Raw genomic sequence first — 18152 nt, 5'->3', positions numbered from 1 at the left:
GTTTATATAACTGCTTTTTTGCAGTCTTTTTTCTTTAATGTTTGTATGATTATAAGCTAGATTTGTATCGAACCTTAAAATGCATCACATCCCGTAGTTTTTGTACTTCTCCTGCCTGAAGCAAGGAATGTGTTGCAGTGGCGTTAACGATGTGTTCTTGGCTATCTTTTCTCTTTACGATAGTCTTGCAGCCTGTGACTCTACACTGTACTGCCTTTTCAGGACACTCACACAAATGAAGCGTCAGGTGACATCTATGAAAACATAGAAGTTAAAAATATAAAGTTACGTCGGCTAACACCCTCCATGTTGGTAACAAATTTTTGACGAACTAGTTGGATTTTACTAAAACAATTATTCCTCGAGCCTTCATGGCATCTGGGTCAATAGCCCATTTGGCCTTCGGACTCATGGGTTGTTGCCTGAGAGCCCATCTGGGATTCTATCTTGTCATCAGTCCTGAACAAAGGAGTCATATGCCCTTATTCCCTCCCTCCCTTCCTCCTTCATTCCTTTTTTCCTGTACTTTTAAGACTGCTATGCACGTGGTTCCCCTTTCGCACACCTTGCTTAGAACTTTGCATCCCTTTTTACGTTCTGTAAATAGATATCAATTCATTTTGGAAAGTGCAGTAAGATCTATCATACCCTGTTCTCTGAATCCAAACAAACTGCCGAAGATCCAAGTTTTGTATAGTACTGTTTTATGTCAGGGCTTTCCTGTGAAACAGACTCTTATGACAAATAATTAAAGGTTATTCTATGAAAATGTGAAACAAGTTTAGCTTTTGTTCTGCTAAACTGATATCAGGGAAAATTGTCTTTACGTGCTGCCCACTAGGGGAAAAATTAAGCAAAAAAATAATATAAATAAACCCTGGAATAAATTCCTTTTTAGGTGGATCAGTTGCCTTTCTGCTTTAGAGATACCAAGGTAAGCTGCTTTGAAGAACTATTATAGACTCACCAATCTGTAAATAGCCTGCGTGGCAGGAGAGGGGGAGGGAGAAAAGCCCGAAAGATAATGAGGGAAGGAAGCATTTTCCCACAACATTGCACTTCATTTTTTGCCATGGTTGTTTACTCTTGCGTCCCCCATCGAAAAAAAAAAATCCATAAATGCTCAGCCAACCAGGAATTGGAGGTTGCCAACGTCCGCAAAACAAAAGGGGATTATTATTATTATATTATAGTATATAAGTGCGACAGAAAAAAAAATAAACGAACAACGCAAGGTGAATAGGGTGTAATCTTACTTTTTTTTATCTTAAATGCTGGCCATTATTGCCTTTCCATATTTTCCCATTTTTGCTCGATAAGCAGACTGTTAACAACCAATCTTGATAACGTTGAGCGAGCTCAGTCAACGCTTATCGAGCTCGATAACTTCTACGTTGTCCCCCCGGTGCTCGAGTTCACCAAGCTCGATGCTTGGTGAGCTCGATTACTCATCGAGCATGGTCAATGAAGACGGAGCATGAGTGGATTTCAAGCTCGGTATCAACATATCGAGTACGGTTTCCCGAGGTCGATTGTTGATCGAGCTCGGTCAACATGTCAAGCTCAATGAACCTTTATTGAGCTCAGTTGTCCACATAACTAAACTTCTCCAACTTTCTTACAACTGTTAACTCAGAGAATGTGTCCAAGTTGATTCTGTGATAGAATGAGAAGTGTGTAAATTTTACTGAAAGTTATATACTTCAGATATTTTAGTCTGCCTTTTTGATTAGCTGTCTCTTCAGTCATAACATGATTTGATGGATTGAATTGTACCTTTGGTTGAGTCCTCTTTGAAGAGCTTTATTTTCTTCTTTCCTGTATATTCCTATGAAAGGATAACAGAAATTAGGTGTCAGAGGCTTTTATTTCAGTCTAAACGATAATATGATCTCCCAAATCAAATTACTATCAACAATGTCTAGGACGTTAACATCAGATTACATTTGCATCAGTGTTCAATGTCTGTTGCTGCCTTTGTGTGATCTTAAACAAACTAGATAAGATATTATATTGGCTACAAAGACAGGTAGGTTATCAACTCCAATTCCTATTATCCCAATTATAAAAGAATATAGTTATATTACCTGTCTTTAATTCGTGGACGTGTTTCCTTTTAAGGTTAGTCTTTGTAGGAGTCTCCCTCGGATTCTTTCCTTGGGTGTCAGGAGCCTCAGGATCCCTCTCTCTATACTTTCCTTTCTGGGACGACCCCTATTTGAAACAGTGTGGAAAGTGACAGGCTCTTTAAAAGCAGAGCTTGGCAGCCACATGTCATCATCAGAGGTGTATCCTTTAAACGTAACTTTGTATTCTTCTGAGTGGAACTGCTTGTTGAGTCTTACTTCTAAAACGTTTTCTACTTCATAGTAGTCATCATCAGTATTTGTATCTGCAGTGCTAGCAAGCTGTCTTTTTCTTTCAGTTGCAGTTTGGCAATGCTGTCCTCAGATAATGAAGATGTGCCATCCTCATTCTTCACCATTTCAATTTCAGAAAGCACTTTATTTGGAGGAATCCACTTGGTCAATAGAATCTTGTAAGGAACATCATATTTACCTTCACCTACTTCAGTGTATGGTCGACCTCTCACTGACCCTTTATTTTTCGAATTTTCACTTGTCTGTTCTTTCCCCTCCTCTGATTGTATAGAGAGAATGTGCAAGAACTCGACCTTGTATTTGACCCTGACAGCCACGTTCCGGAACCTGATCACATCGTCACTTTTATGTATCTTATTCCAAGCTTGAATAAGGGATTTTCCTACCCAGTGTTGTCTAGATCTTTCTTTTGAGATGTAGTCCCTAGGTAACAGAATTTTAAGAGCTTTGGAGATGTGCAAATTATTTCCATCGTTTTTAATATACCATCTCATATTGGGTGGGACACTTTTACCTGTATCACTGTTGTGTTTATCCTCGTCACTATCACTACCTTCAACATCACTGATAAAAGTGTGTGATGAAGGATTGCTATCCTCGCTGTCTGTTGTTGATCCTTTTGGTTGTTCCTCTTCTTCCATTTGCATGTCTTGGATGTCAAGTGCATTTTCTTCCTTGGTGTTGCTATTGACAGCTGCTGAATCAACACTCGAGGATAACGATACATGTAATTTATTGTATTCTTTAGGTGGAGGGCCTACACTTACCATCTTTATGCCTGCTGGCTTAAAAGAATAAGGTAAGTCCCATACCCCATGTGACTCTAAAAGAGTTAAAAAATCCTCAGGAAAAAACATATTTATGAGTTCCTGTGCTCTTTTAACCCCACTCTTATGCATATCCTGCTTCTTTTCAAGGAACTCCAGGTAACTGTCAGGGTACTGGTAGTTTGTAGGTTTTGGGTTGCTAGTTGAATGGAAATGTGATGTTTTCCTATTGCTAGTTGATGGTATTCTGACTCCCTAATAGGTGGACAAGTCATTTATAGCTACTGTTATAAATTGCAGATCCTTTGAACGATTTAACATATCGCCAAATGTTGATGTGTCCGAAGTTTGGATGTTAGTAGTTTTCCTTTGTAACTGGCCAATGATTTTTTCTGTTGAAATTGTACCAGAACAATTAGGGGAGCATAGTGATGGGCCAAACTTCTTGAAGTGCAAAAATATTGCAATGCAATGTGAAGAGACAGCAGAGAAGATTAGTTCAGCAGTCGTGTAAGCACCACAAGTAAGAAAATGTCCTCTTTTTTCTTTTATTTTGGACGTATTTGGAAGAGCATGAAGGCGCATCTTGGTGAATTGGTGAATGGTGATTCCTGTAGACACAGACATTTGAATCTGTTCCGGTGTACCAAATTGTACATCATAAAATGGTTCAGTGATGATGATGATGATGATGATGATGATTTGAATCATCATCATCATCATCACTGAACCATTTTATAAAAAAAAATGGGATGTGATGATGTAAAGGCATATAGACTGTGTTCCTCTGACATGACTTTCCAGCATTTCCGCAACTTTGAGGGGAAATATTCTGTTGGCAGTATCTGGTCTTTAATCAAAAAAGTTGATCAGCACCAGATGTTTAGCCAGAAATGGTATTGCTTCTCCTTGTACACATATTTCCATAAGTTCATGCAGGTCGATAATTCCAATGATTGTCTACATTTGTGGGTTTGTGATTGTAAATTACAGTCAGACAGACCGACAAAACAAACTGACATCTAACTGTACTATCGAAGAACTTCATCACATTGTGAAGTGTTTTTGTCTTATCTATTTTATCATGAAGTTAGGCAGCGAATGTAATGTTGTACTTAACAGGAGTCACTTTTCTTATTTTTTAAATTGTTTTCCTTCTTTATCAATACAATGTTTTAACAACCCTTAATGCTCTGGCCTCTTCACTGGCATCAACAACTGATCCATCCTTGTACAGCTTAACGACTTCATCAATTACCTCAGGATTGTACCCTGGCTGCAATTTCCTGTGAGTTTTGAAGTCATTACACGATGTGCTCGATGGGAGACCAAACAAGTCCTAAAAAGGTAATTTAATCTATTGAAAGTTAATTTATTGTATAGGGATATATCAATTTATATTGTGTCATCTTATGTTACATTTCATACCTTGTTCATAACAGGTCATAAATATTAACGATAAATGTGCTAGATAGATTAACTCGCTATTGACGGGTCTAGAATTGAAGCTCTAGAGTTCAAGGAGATGAACGATTTCTTTGGTCTTAAGTCTGACATTAAAAATGTTTGTGAAGAGAATGGGCCACTGAAAGCTGCCCTCTTGGATAATTTACTTGACATGATTTCTTCCTAGATGGTTAGGGGAAAATCTAATCATTAGATACAGTTCTAGCCATTTATTTTAAAGTGTGACCAATCTGACTTCAGTCTACATCACAAAATTTAATGTACTTAATCATAACCAATAACCAACATTCTAGTATCGACAATGTATTGTGACCAGTCATAAGAATTTGTGCATTGAAATTTGGCAGTTTCTACCCTGGTCATGAATATTTTCGAATGGAACGTTTTTTGTTTATATTTGTCAATACTAGGGTGTTCTGGCTGTCGACTTCACTTGTAAACTATTGCAATAAATTCAATGTTCGAGGTATACCTTCAGGCAGATTTTGTGCATCTTTCCAATGGTTTCATCAACGGAACAAAGTGATGGTTTACACCTCTTCTTTGTTTTCCAACAAGGTTTCTCATAATTGTCACTTGAACAGCATTTGTTTGGTGTATGTCCTCTTTAAGAAAGTGCAGCAAATCTACAATTAGTTTCTCTTGGTATTTTTTTCGCAACTTTCCTGGAGCATTTCTTCCCAATTTTTTCACTTCTGCACTGACAAACTGGTCACTATTTTTCCCAGCTTTCGGTTTGAATCCAGCAGCTCTTCAACTTTTTCCTTTATTTCATTTTTGAGTGCGTAGTCATGACGGAAACCCTTTCTTCCTATCCTGTTCTCACTGCTTGCATCATACACTGCTTGGTCTCGCTTTTTACTTAAATCCACTAGATACTGTTTTTGTGAAAAACAATTTTTGCAAGCCAAGGGGTGACGGGGAAGCCCCGAAGGTTTTCCAGTGCATGGTGGATCTACGCTTTTAATTGCTCCCTTAACAAACAATCTGTGGCCTTTGTAGGTAACTTCTCTGTTCATTAACACATATATTGCCCTGGCAAGCTCCTCTGCTTCCCCAGGGTGCTTATCTTTACAACCCTTTAAAGTGGAACATTTCGTATGCCCTTTTCCTTTAAGAAAACATCTAAATTTACCTTTTGCCCTCTCTCGCTCAAATAATGTCTTTGTTGACACTTTTCTAGTTGAACAGTCATCTTTAAAAGACTCAACAATATCAGGGTTTTCAAAAAAGTGGCGGCAGTCTGAGCTTTGACTATCTGGCTTGGTGATTTTTAGAGCTTCAGTAATCGTTCTCTGTTGAGGCAGTGGCTTAGCATCTACAATACCTCTATGGCTGCTAAAATTTTTATCCAGCTCTTTTGAGCCTGAGAGGTACATAGTAGCAAATTGATGGACTCTGGATTGCTGGTGAGCCACCACCTGAGATATTCCGTCAAACTCCTTTTGTGTAGATTTTCCTAACTTGATAAATTGTCCTCTTCGAAGACAGCTGTCTTAATAGATTTTTAAAATTTCACGACGGATTGACACCCTGATCTTATTTTGTAACCTCGACAGACATACGCATGTATACTGCGGGAACCGGTCAGACTCATATGGTAAGTTCCTGAATTCTTTAGCCACTGTTGTGGAAATTTCAAGCCAGGGGAAGGCAAAACAAAGGAATACTCGAAAGGTATTGTTAATGTTGTTGCTACACTGAGATGACTCCTGATAAATTCAAATTCTTTCACTGTTATTCATACGCATTGATGGACAATGGATTTTTTCTGCTAACAATTGTTCAAAGCTTGAGCAGTTGAGATCTTTTGGCTTTATTTCTTTTATCTCAGTGCTACTCCAGCTTTTGGAAAGAAAGGATTTTTGCTCAAAAACTTGTGGTTTTGTGGGAAACGCTTGCCTCCAGGAATCGATTCCCCACAAATGTCACAAAGGAAAAGGAATAATTCGAGGCAAATTATACTCACAGGTCCACTGATAGGTTTAATGGCTGGGAATCACTCTCAAAGGTTCAAACTCAACAGGTCACAGCTCTCGCAATCTCACAACTGGTTTACAGGGTCAACAACGAGAACAACTCAACGACTCGACTTAAAATCACCAGGGCTTATCGTTTATACTGAACATTGCATGCAAAAGGCCTACGGGTAAATTTCCGGTCCTTGACACATATCATTCATGGCTATTTAACAAAATCACTTATCGAACTAATTTGATCCATCATGTGGGTTTTCTGTTATCAACTCAAGTCTGCACAATCACAAATACTAGCCTCAGTCTCCGACACACTCCTCCCATATATTTCTTTCTATGGAATATATGTTCTCTTTTGAGACTGATCCCTAGTTAATCATGTCCGAGTTTAATTAAACAAAAGTAAAGTTAAAGTGTTCTCAGTTCATTGTTCCTTTAAATGTCACTGGATTCTTCTGCACGTGCAATCCCCTGGATAAGCTTATTGGCAGTTGCTGCTGCAGGTCGTGTTGGCCTGAAAGCTGGGGCTACCGAGTTTAGGCTTGAGCTTGCCATGGGCTTGCGGTCGACTGATAACTCGAGTGGGTAGAGGTGCTGCTACTCCCTTTCGTGCTCGCATCTTGGCAGCTCGTATAATTCTGTCACGTCCTACAATCAGCTCATCCACGATTCCAAGTTTCCATGAGTGTCGATTTCGAGACTCGTCCTGTATAATCACTACATCTCGGACTGAGGGGTGTAGGGTCTGCTCTCCCCACTTCTTCTGTGCCGCTCTCTTAAACTCCACACGTACTCTTTCGACCACCTAGACCACATCACTTCTTTACACTGAAGGAGGTACTTGGCTCTCTTCCTAAGATCTGCCTCCTGAAGGTGGTGTGGACTTAGCCCGGGAAGCTGGGTTAGTTGAAGGTGCAGCATAGAGCTTGGTGTAAGCACTGGCATCTCAACATCATCCTCAAGGTAACTCAGTGGGCGACCATTTATGGCAATTTCTACATCGAGTACGATGTCAGACAATTCGCTCCAGGTTAAGGTTCCATTACCCACTGCTTTACGAAAGGCAGACTTGAAAACGCCTATGAGTCTTTCAAATTGGCCACCCCACCATGGGGCTCGGCTGAGGTTAAATCTCCAAGCAATGTCATGCTTGGCAAGGTAGTGGTGGAATTTCTCTTCCTTTCGGACTTTGCTAATCTAATCAGCAGCGGCCTTAAACGTGCTTCCATTGTCGGAGTAGATCACCTGCAGGCGACCACGCCTGGATATGAACCGTTTCAAACTTGTGAGAAACTTGTCCATCTCTAGGCTTGGGAGGAGATCGAGATACACTCCTCGTGTAAGGCTACACGCGTAACGAACCAGGTAAGCTTTTCCTTCTGTTTTCAGCGTCAGTCGATATTTAATGGGACCAGCGAAGTCAACTCCAATCGTCTGGTAGGGCGTCACTCCTTGGGTGCGCGCGAGTGGCAAATCACCTGGCGGTGGTGTCTGGTAAGCCTGAGCTTGGAATCTTTTGCAGCCCCAGCAGCTTTTGATGACTTTTTTTGTCAATCTTCTCAGGCAAGGAACCCAGTGGGTTTCTCCGACCTTTGTCATGGTAAGTGTGACTCCCCCGTGAATGATTGAAAGGTGGGCTTGTTGAACAAACTTGTAGGTAAACAAGTTGTCGTCAGGAAGGTAGGTGGGGTAGGCACCAACAATTCTTCCTCTGCACTCTAGTATGCCATTGTTCCGTGGCTGCAAATTAAGTTGAAGCTTGTCTGCTTGGAAATTATTGGCGCATGTGGCTTTGGCTTGGGAACATTTAGTCCACCAGACTTCCTGGCACTTTATTTCCTCTGTGGTCAGCAGTCCTTCCAATCTTGTTGACTTCAAGTTTTTGCAGTTGGCGAGAAATCTACTGGTCCATGCGCAGATGCGCAAAGTTTTCAACAGGCTAAAGTTTTCCAAAATCTCATTAAACACATCATTCTTTGGTAGGGCAATAGTCAGGATTTCCTTTGTTACTTTGGCTTCTGCTCGAGATTCCAAGGAAGGTTTAACTTCAATGTTTTTAGGCCACTGATCTGGATTAGATAACCACGAGGGTCCATGTATCCATAGCAACGTACTGGTCACGGTTCCACCCCTACTTTATTAAGGACAGAGTGCATGCGTTATATTAGGAATTCTTCGTGTGAGGAGGATTATAACTTTACCTTAAGATTGTTTTATCAGCGTTTGTTAAGGGTTGGTTACACGAAGGGATTTTTACGAAGGAACCTGATTAGTTACAAGGAGGGATTGCAATGTATGGAATCAGAAAGGTCGAGAAAGAATTTAAATAGCTTATTTATCCTATGACTTATGATAAGGTTGGTTGTGTGTCTACATCTGTAGAGAGAATTTTAACAAAGGTAAAAGCTTAAGCTTTCTGATTTATATCACCAATTTAAAAAATGAAATACCTTGCTGTGAAGAAGATAGGGTTGTCTCATTTTGTCGAGCGACAGTCACTGGCAAATCTTCACTGCCTGTACCTGTTGGGTCACTTTTTCGGCCTCTGTAAACGCAAAACAAAAAAAGTGTTGACAAGTGCCAAATTGATAGCTTGTAGTATTTTTTGTTATGGAAAATGTTCTTACCGGCATCGCTAGAGCAAGGAATCCTCTCTGCACTACTCGAGCTCTCATTCAAACTGCTAGAAGAACTAGATGATTGGTCAAAAGACTCATTATCTTCGCTGGTCCCCGATCTAGGGACGAAAATTTAGAATGTAAACTTATGATATTTCAGTTTTAAATCGATTTGTGAAACAACTCTCCAGAAATCAACACTGTCTGCTTGCTAGAATTAAGCGTACTCGTGTAATAGACCAATCTATTAATGCTTACCTTGCTGATGACGGTCCGAAAAAACCGGTGAATTTGTGGTTGCTTTGTCCTCTTCGACATATTAAGTCATGAGTTGACGTTGAGGAACGTTTAAGTAAATTTTCTCTTTAAGATACTCCCGGCGCAATCTTTGACTCACTGAGAGAACGATCCACAACTCTGATTTCCAAAGAATGGCGTGGCTTTACGCAATGCCGAAATGGAATGATTGGCAGATTTGGCATAAACTGTCAATTTTTGGCGGGACGTTTAAGTGTTAATAAGCAGTAATTTTATAGCTCAAGCGGACGTACTAGGGGCCATTTTCAACTACGCACAAATTTGTCTTGTTTTTATTGCTGTTTTCGCGTACAAAGACACAAAGAAATATCATTTTCAAAAGATATATTTATTAGCTGAGTTGGTTCACTTTTTTTGAACCACGCGTTTGTTATACGTTTTTTTGTCAGTTTAGGGGGTTCGACCGAACCACCCGAACCACCCCTAGATCGGCCCCAGAACCCCCACAATGCAAATACTGTTTTTTGGGCTCATATTTTTCATTTTTTTCCTTCAAGTTACACGTAACACTCTACTATTGATTTTTGATTGAAATGGTTTTCTCATGCAGTTTACTAAAAAAGCACCCATACAGTGTGGATTTCAAAGGAGTTAATTGTACAAGATTTGTTTTTCAACATTATTTATGCTGGACAGTTTCTTCTGGTGTGGCCTGGTCTTTTGCATTTTGAGCACTTTCTTACTGCCCTAGAGCCACTGGCAGGCTGTTGAAAACTGCAGCTTGCTTGTTGCAGGACTTCTTGCTCTGCCCCTGAAGAAACAAAAATACTTCTTCAAGCAAATTTTATTTGAAGTTTTGTGAACTATAAATTAATGATGTGCCATTTTCTTGTATTGACAGAGTTTTGTTTGTACCCCTATTTTGCCTGTACATGTGCAAATACTTTATCTTCCCCTCCTCAGAATAACTTTATAAGTATTTATTCAATAATTGAAATGTAACATACTTGCTGGGAAAAGTTGAGGGCAGATTCTTTGGCCTTGTTTCTCTTTGTGTGTTTTTACTGCTGTTTCCTTATCAACACGACCACTAAATTGGGCAGTGACGGGTTCTGGAGTCCGGGCAGAATGTGTCAAAAACCTCTTTCATCTCTTGTTTAGACAAATTAAAGAGTAGCTTTTTATATCTTTAGCATACCCTATACAAAACAAAATTGCCAAATATTTACTTTAAATATTCTTTGCTGATGAAATGTACATAATCGTAAAATCATATTCTCATCCCTATAAGTTTATCAATATTGTAGCAACTGCAAAGTAGTTTGCCATGCAGTCTGGAAAACAAGGTTTATTCACTTGACATCCTTTCTTATTCTTTATTTCTTATAAAATATTAGAACTATTCTAAAAAGGAAAAAAAGGAAAAATTATTAGTATAACAATGATTCACTCTACAGTCAACTTACCATATGTTGGGGGTGTAGCCACTCCTCGAACAACCTCCTCACCTAGTTTGAATTTTGGGTATGTGATTTGGAAATACTTTTTACCATCCCTGGTTACCTGGGTATCCCTATGAAGATTCTCATTGAAGTGGAGACTGGCAAGGATGTGTCTGAAAACAAGCATTCTGTGACAAGAGGGGCAGGAGGAGGGTGCAATGACTTGAAATGGGTTGTCAATCAGGGGTTTCAAAACAAGCCAGTGACCGCCGGGGTTAAACTGGCTACTTGATTGCATGTCGCCGGCTACTCTGGTCATAACAATCAGTTCTTGAACAACAATCTCGATTGTAACAGCTGCCTACTCTTCTAGAGTCAGGCACCTACTTCAAAATAATTGTGTTGAAACCACTGGTTGTCAATTAAGTACTAACTGGTATGTAGTCAATAGTCACGAAAAAGCAATATTAATTGTAAAAATGTATGTTGGACAGTAACTGTTTTTGTAGCATAATTTTTTCTATTTGATGACAAAAATTTAGTACTGCCTGCAAAAGGAGCCGAGCCAAGAGAAACCAATCATCTTTGGATGCCAGTGGTTCAAGGTGTCACGAAACCCCTCTAAGCAACTTGTTTGGGCATCTGGAGACAACTGCTTTATATCATTCAGCAATGCTTTGCCTGTGAGAAGGCTTTTAAGTTTGTCATAGGCAGCAGTACCTACAATAAAAAGTAAAAGGGTGTACATGAACTTTTGGTACACTAAAATTAAAGACAATATTCCAACAGCTGTGACCTTTAACTATAAATACAATAAAAATTATATCCTTACCAATTTTGATCCACTTTCTAGATGGAAGGTTTGCATGATTGCAGACCTTGTAGAGTGGGTCAGGGTGGTCAGTATGTTTATTTGCAACATGTCGCAGGAATGAATTCCACTTAGCCAGGGTGAGGCTGCCAAAACCAGGTTTGGTAGATGTAGCACTCCAATAAAGGTGTCGGCGAATTCCCTTCATCCAATCCTGGATGATCTCACATCCCTTCTCTGTACTTGCAGCAAGCAGCTTTTTGGTAACTGACCAGGCCACATGCCAAATGTCAAAGAAGTGAGTAGTGCCAGGGCAGTTTTCTCTAATCCATTTGGCTATACCTCTATGACAGTCAGAGATAAACACCCCAATTTTAACGCCAAGCCGCTGCAGAAAGCCAAAGCACGGTTTTACTCCTTCAAGCTCTGTTTGGTAGCTGCCACCAGTCTCATTTGCCTGTAAGAAATTTTTTGGGAAAGAGATCTAATAAATCTTCAATAATTGGCAGGTCCAAGACCTCTCGTTTTTAATAGATGCTTGAAACTATATTTTTACAAGGGTAAGGTAAAAAAAGGTCAATTCACATAACAAAGTAAATGGGTAATTCTACTGAAAATTTTCATTGGATGACAAGAAGATGTGTTGTAAGGGTTCTATATCACTAGAACTGAATACAATTTTTCAAGGTTGAGTAACATCTTATTTTGTTTAATTGCACTCCCTCTTGGTTTTGATAAATGGTGGCTTTCATGTCATGTCTTTTATATGGAAGGGCTTCACTTATAAAACCTTCATACCTGAACAAGCTCAAAATGTACAATTTTCATGATGGTTGTACATAGCAATGTGTATGCACCATACTTTGCTGAGTGCCCCATGGAGTCATACCGGCCATCCCCAGCCGAAACTACATCCTTGAGGTCCTTGACCTTATTGAGAAGGTCAGTCTGGTAGGACTCCCAATGGTAAATAACAGCTGGAAATAGGAACGATCTTTGGTGCTTAAAAAATGTTCTTGCAGAGTAACAAACCAGTCCCATGTGACGAAACACAAGGAGAATCTTGATGGCGAGAGGCACCAGCCATCAAAACAGCAAGACTCAATAGGACGTTACCAGTTGGATATTTTCCATGAGGCATGATCCTTTGAGAGGTCCACACATATCCCTTAATGCATTTGGCACACTTCTGCCTAACGGTCATCATTGTGTCATTTTGAACCATAGACACTTGAGGATTATTTTCTTTGCAGTTGACGCAAAATAAGAAAAAATTTTTTAAAAGCATTTCATAAAAAAACAATAAATTTTGGCTCGTTGTAATGGTAGTCAGAAGAGTCTGCATCTGCCCTGAAAAGAAAAAAATAATATATAAATAAAATTAAAACATTCAATATTCCAGTACTGAAACAAAGAAAAGAGCCCTTTTCAATGATTCATGGCTCACAAGTTTGAAAGTTTTAATGGGTAATCGATCCAAAGCATGACACGTTAATTTTGCATTTTGAACCATGAAAACATTAAATTAATACTTGAAGAACTTACCAGTAAGCCAAGAGAAATACTACAACAAACACAAAAAGCAACACCCTGATTTTCAGATGAAAGCAGGAAGGAACTTATCACAACAGGGTAACCCCAAGAGTGGCTTTTCCAACAACACCTAAACATTGGGCTACAGACATTAATTCTTACTTTATATCATTTGCATTTGATTCTGGTATTTCTTCCTCATCTTATGTGGTTTGCTCTTCCTCTGAACTCGCTCCTGTTTGGCCCCACTCTTGGTCCTCACCTTCCACAGCACTATCCTCCTCTTCCTCTCCAGTGCTTGATAATTTTGGCCATGTGAAGTACTCTCACCACTTGGCTGTGCGGATTCTCCTTCTTCCTCTGTCTCGTTTTCAGCCACACACTAAATCAAAACCAAGAAAAGGTTATATTATTCTTTTAGAACATTACTTCAAGTTATTGAAAAAAATAAAATATGGTAGTAAACGTAGTAAAACTTACACTCTGAAGTTCAGCAATGGTGGCCTTCAAAGAACAGACCTCTTTTTTTTCTTCGCGCGCATTGCTTTTTGGTACTCTGCTTTGTGCTTGCATCCTTTACAGCTTGTTGCAACAGTATGCATGGAGGATGAGGCTGTACCATATGCTGCCAAGTTGTCTGAAGCAGGCTCCTCAGGCTCCTGAATTGTAGGCACCGTAACAGAGGCTGAGGTTGATTGGATGTTTATAACGTCCTCACCAGAAGTTGATAGCCCAGGCAAAGCAGTAGGCATTTGCATGTCTTTGGAAACAGCTTCTGATTCTGCACCTTGGTCTAAAGATGTTGTACCATCAGAAGCTGGTTCCAAAGTGGCAGGGACAGTGGATGAGGAAGGCTTTTTCTTTTTAGGAGGCAGGTTCACTTTCGCCATAGCTTCATGTTTTAACTAAAACAAGAAACAAAAAACAGGTAAAACTTATTGATGATGTTATTACAATGCCACTTCTGAAAAACATTATATATGAGCTAACTATTAATAAGATCTGATATGTCTGTAAAGAAAACAGCAATTCTTTTTCTAGGATAAAAAAAGAAAACCCTTTGGACTGTTTAACTGGACTAATATGGTTGACCTATTGGCGTTGAATTATTGTCAACGACGACCAAAACGAAGGGTTTTTATTCTTCTCACTTTGTCGGAAGAAACCTTAAAAAATGTGGCCGTCTTGTTTATTGACGTCGCATCACACATCAAGGTCATTTTTAGACTCTCTTGAAAGGCACGAAGTGGTGAAAACTAAGCAAATCGTACATATCTTTAAATAGTTCTGAAGACAAGTAAATGGGTAGCTGGTATTCCTGACAAAGAAAAATATGTGGGACTACTACTGTAGCACAGATCGCTGGAAATAAGCGTGTAAACATATGAAATTCTTACCTTCCTCTTTCCTCGCTGGCTGATCTTTTCAGGTGATTGAGGGGTAACAGAATCCCTTGTTGGCATGGCAGTCAGTTTTAAAAAGACTCTCATTTCAAGTTTATACTCCTTCTTCACAGATCTGACAACTGACATCTTCCTTTCATAGCAAGATTCGTCAAAATGTGCAGAACATAACGAAGCATACTTTGAGGTCGGGTCTTTGTAATCATGCCTATGGCGACGCACAAATTGCACCCATTGAGCTCTTACAGACAGATCAGATGGAAAGTGGTGCATACGTATTCCAGGCGTAAATGACGTATTTTGACAACTTCGCTGGTTTGGGGTTCCAGCGACGCAATATCGCCCTCCTCTTCGCTTCGCTCTCAGTGTTTTCGAGCTCTCTGCCATAGTTGTTTTGTTTGAATGATTCAAGATGCAACCAAAATTATGTAATTTACGTCATCAGTATAAAGTCACGTGGTATTTTGACCGCGCGATTTGAAGACCATTTTTTCGTACGAAATAGGCCAACTTCGATCACTTATAAAATCGGCAGTTTTTACTCAAAACACCTCAAACTTTGGAATCGAGATTTTTAAACGATAAAGATTTTAACTGAATAAAAACAATTTTCGGTTCATGTGCACTTTAACGGTTTTGCTAACACGTGCTTCGATCGTCCTGAATTTTGAATGAGTGCAATTACTATTGCAAAATTGTGAAATACTGCATTGTGTCTGAGGTCTGTATGATAAAAACAGCGCCTCATGGTAGTATTTCACCTCAGATGTGATGTATAAAAAGTATAAAAGGTTGCTTTACCAACCCCAGACTTGTTGGCAAGATTTTGTAAAGTAAACTTATTGAACTCAAAAAATTCGGTCTGATTTGTTTTCCTAATGTACTGTGATCAAGAACCATAATGGCTATGCTGCTTTTAGGTGTACATATAAGGCTATCAAGTCGATGTAAGATTAATTTCACTCTTAGCTTGGACTGTTTGTAAATTATTTTTCTCTAAATTACTTAGCCTTTCCGTCAAAAGTCACATGAATGTGCTCTAAAGTTAACTGATTTGTGGAATACAAGCTTACAATTGTTTTATTTAAATTATAAATTCGAGTTAGTAGGAGCTTCGCTTTTACCCATGGCTAAATCTATATATTAAATGATAAATGGATGTAAATTTAATGAATGGAAATTTATAGATCTTTCCTTTCTAGCTTAGGTCAAAGTGGGTTGTGTTGAAAAGAACCAATGCATGAGCTACTGTTTTAGTGCCATCAAGAAATAACTAGTTTCAGGGTGGTTGTCAAGTAGCAGATTTCCATCATTTTAGAAGACAAACTGAATGTAACAAGCATGCAGCAAGTATAAAATTCTCAGAGAACAGACTGCATATACAGTCAACTCTCTCTAAGATGGACACCTTTGGGACCGGCACTAAGTGTCAGTCTTAGAGAGGTGTCCGTCTTATAGAGAGTCAAATAACAGGAGTAAAGAAAGGCAGGGACCAACTCCAAGTGTCCGTTTTACAGAGGTGTCCATCTTATAGAGGTGTCCATTAAGAGAGAGTCGACTGTAATAATATTGTTGCAAAATGAATCTAAAATTAACAATACTAATTGCTTTAATAAAAGTAAAGATTATAAAGAATGCTTTTATACCTGCCAATATTACACTTGCTTCTCAAGCAATCAAGGCAGGTTTCATTAGGGGCCACATCACGGCATTTACAACCCTGATAAATGATAAAACAATACACTAGTTAAAAATTTCATACAGAATGGAATGTCAGCCTGCCTGCTATAAACCAAATTTAGGGAAAAAACAATCCGCAGTACATATATGTACCATTCCCCAATTGCTTTCAGCTCTATTTAATCCTATACTATCCCAGGATAAAAGCTTACGGAGGCACCTTCAGCTTTCATCATATGAAAGGTGCCATTGTTCGACATGTAGCTCCATGTTCCTGTGATTTTCAAATACCCGTCTACAAACAATTTCAACTCTTCAAAATCTCCTAACCATCTAAACTTAGACCTATATCCTTGGCTTGGTTGTCTTAAGCCAGATTTTGCAGAGAGCTCAAAAGCACGTGCGTTCTCTTCGGCAGCCATTATCAGCCTCAAACGAACACAAAAAACAGAACAGTGAGAATCAGCCTGGCGAATGAACAAAGGGAATTTGTTTCACTGATTCAAAGACATGTCAACAGTGTGTAAAGACTGAAAGAAATCAGAAATCACACCCCAATTTAGCGACACTGAAGCAACCTTTTCTGTACCTTTTGCTCAGCTGTCCTCAGCCATCACTGGGCCGGGCCCTGGGCCATCCCAACTCTGCCAGCTGCCTTAGCTGACTGCGTTCAATGTGCATTGTCATCAGTGTCATGCCGTATTTTAGGTTTTTCAATAAGTGCCGTGCGAATTGAGTTCGACAGGGTAAAGACATTTGAAACTGGCATTAACACTTAAATGCCTTTTCTTTTGTTCTTCTTATTTTTTATTATAATTCTTATTAATAACCTATAATTTTCTATACATGCTACGTTGCCCTAGAAAATTTGAAGACATTCCCACAATACCCCTAAAATTTTCAGCAAAGGGAAAAGCTCCTCGGGTAATCTTACGTTTTCGTGAAGCTTTCACCGTAGGCTGTTATTTTGGGGAAAGGGGAAAAACAGCCCTAAAAGATTTGAAAGGTTCAACCCACTCCTAGGACGGACTGAACAGATCAAATTTTTTTAAGCAATGCGAATTATTCATTTATATTGCTTTTAAAGCACTCCAGGATGCATAACGAGGCATTTCAGATCATTTCTCAGAAAACGGTCGTTGGGTGCCCCTGTTAAGAATGAAACTACTTGACTGGGACCATTGGTCGATAATGGTTCTGCTCTGGGCTGTAGGATGACTGAATGAGAATGTCAAATATATACAAATTTATTTACAAGCCTTGACAACAGTACATTCTTTGCCCCAGTAGCTAGGACCTGGAGGTCAATAAGGTATCTGTTCCAGGCTGTAGGACATATGAATAAGTATCATTTTTGTTTTCAGTCCATGGCAGAGGACCAGCATGTGCAAGAAGCAGAGGCTATTGAGCGTTCCAGTCACCTGATGTGCTGGTTGCCATAGGTAGAAGAAAGATGTCAGCCTTGGGTTAGATGTAACAGAGCAACTGACCCCTCCATCTTCTTGGAAACCTCTTTGGTCAGCAGTGGCTGGTTAGTATTCATTTCTACACTGAAAAGGTCCTCTAACATGGCATGATCTTCATCACTGAGGGTTGTCTTAGCTCCTTCGCCATCGCATTCATCTGACTAATGGTAGCCAAGGTTTGCCTTCAGTACAATGTGGCCTGCAGCAGCAACGGTAGCGGGTCAGGTCTTAAATGCGAGCATTTTGCTGTCTTCTTCTTGTCATGTGCTGGTGCACGAGGCGCTTATCTCTGTCCATGTTGATCATCGTTGTTGTTGTGGCCATCTTGCGCATCCTGGTAGCAGTTATTC

The 18152-nt window shown here is 39.5% G+C and overlaps 1 protein-coding gene and 1 pseudogene across 1 annotated transcript; both read right to left on the bottom strand.

The window, feature by feature from the left end:
- Positions 1–7788: 7788 nt before the first annotated feature.
- On the bottom strand, positions 7789–9527 carry LOC140931978 (uncharacterized). Its single transcript, XM_073381651.1, has 3 exons — positions 9493–9527; positions 9219–9328; positions 7789–8660 (listed from the first exon to the last, which is right to left on the bottom strand). Exons 1-3 carry the CDS (start codon positions 9525–9527, stop codon positions 7789–7791), a joined length of 1017 nt encoding a protein of 338 aa, XP_073237752.1.
- A 1342-nt stretch (positions 9528–10869) lies between these two features.
- Positions 10870–14143, bottom strand: LOC140931977 (uncharacterized; annotated as a pseudogene).
- Positions 14144–18152: the final 4009 nt, after the last annotated feature.

The sequence above is a fragment of the Porites lutea genome, chromosome 3 (genome assembly GCF_958299795.1).
Source record: "Porites lutea chromosome 3, jaPorLute2.1, whole genome shotgun sequence".
Classification (NCBI taxonomy): Eukaryota; Metazoa; Cnidaria; class Anthozoa; order Scleractinia; family Poritidae; genus Porites; species Porites lutea.
This window is presented reverse-complemented; position numbering and strand designations above follow the sequence as displayed.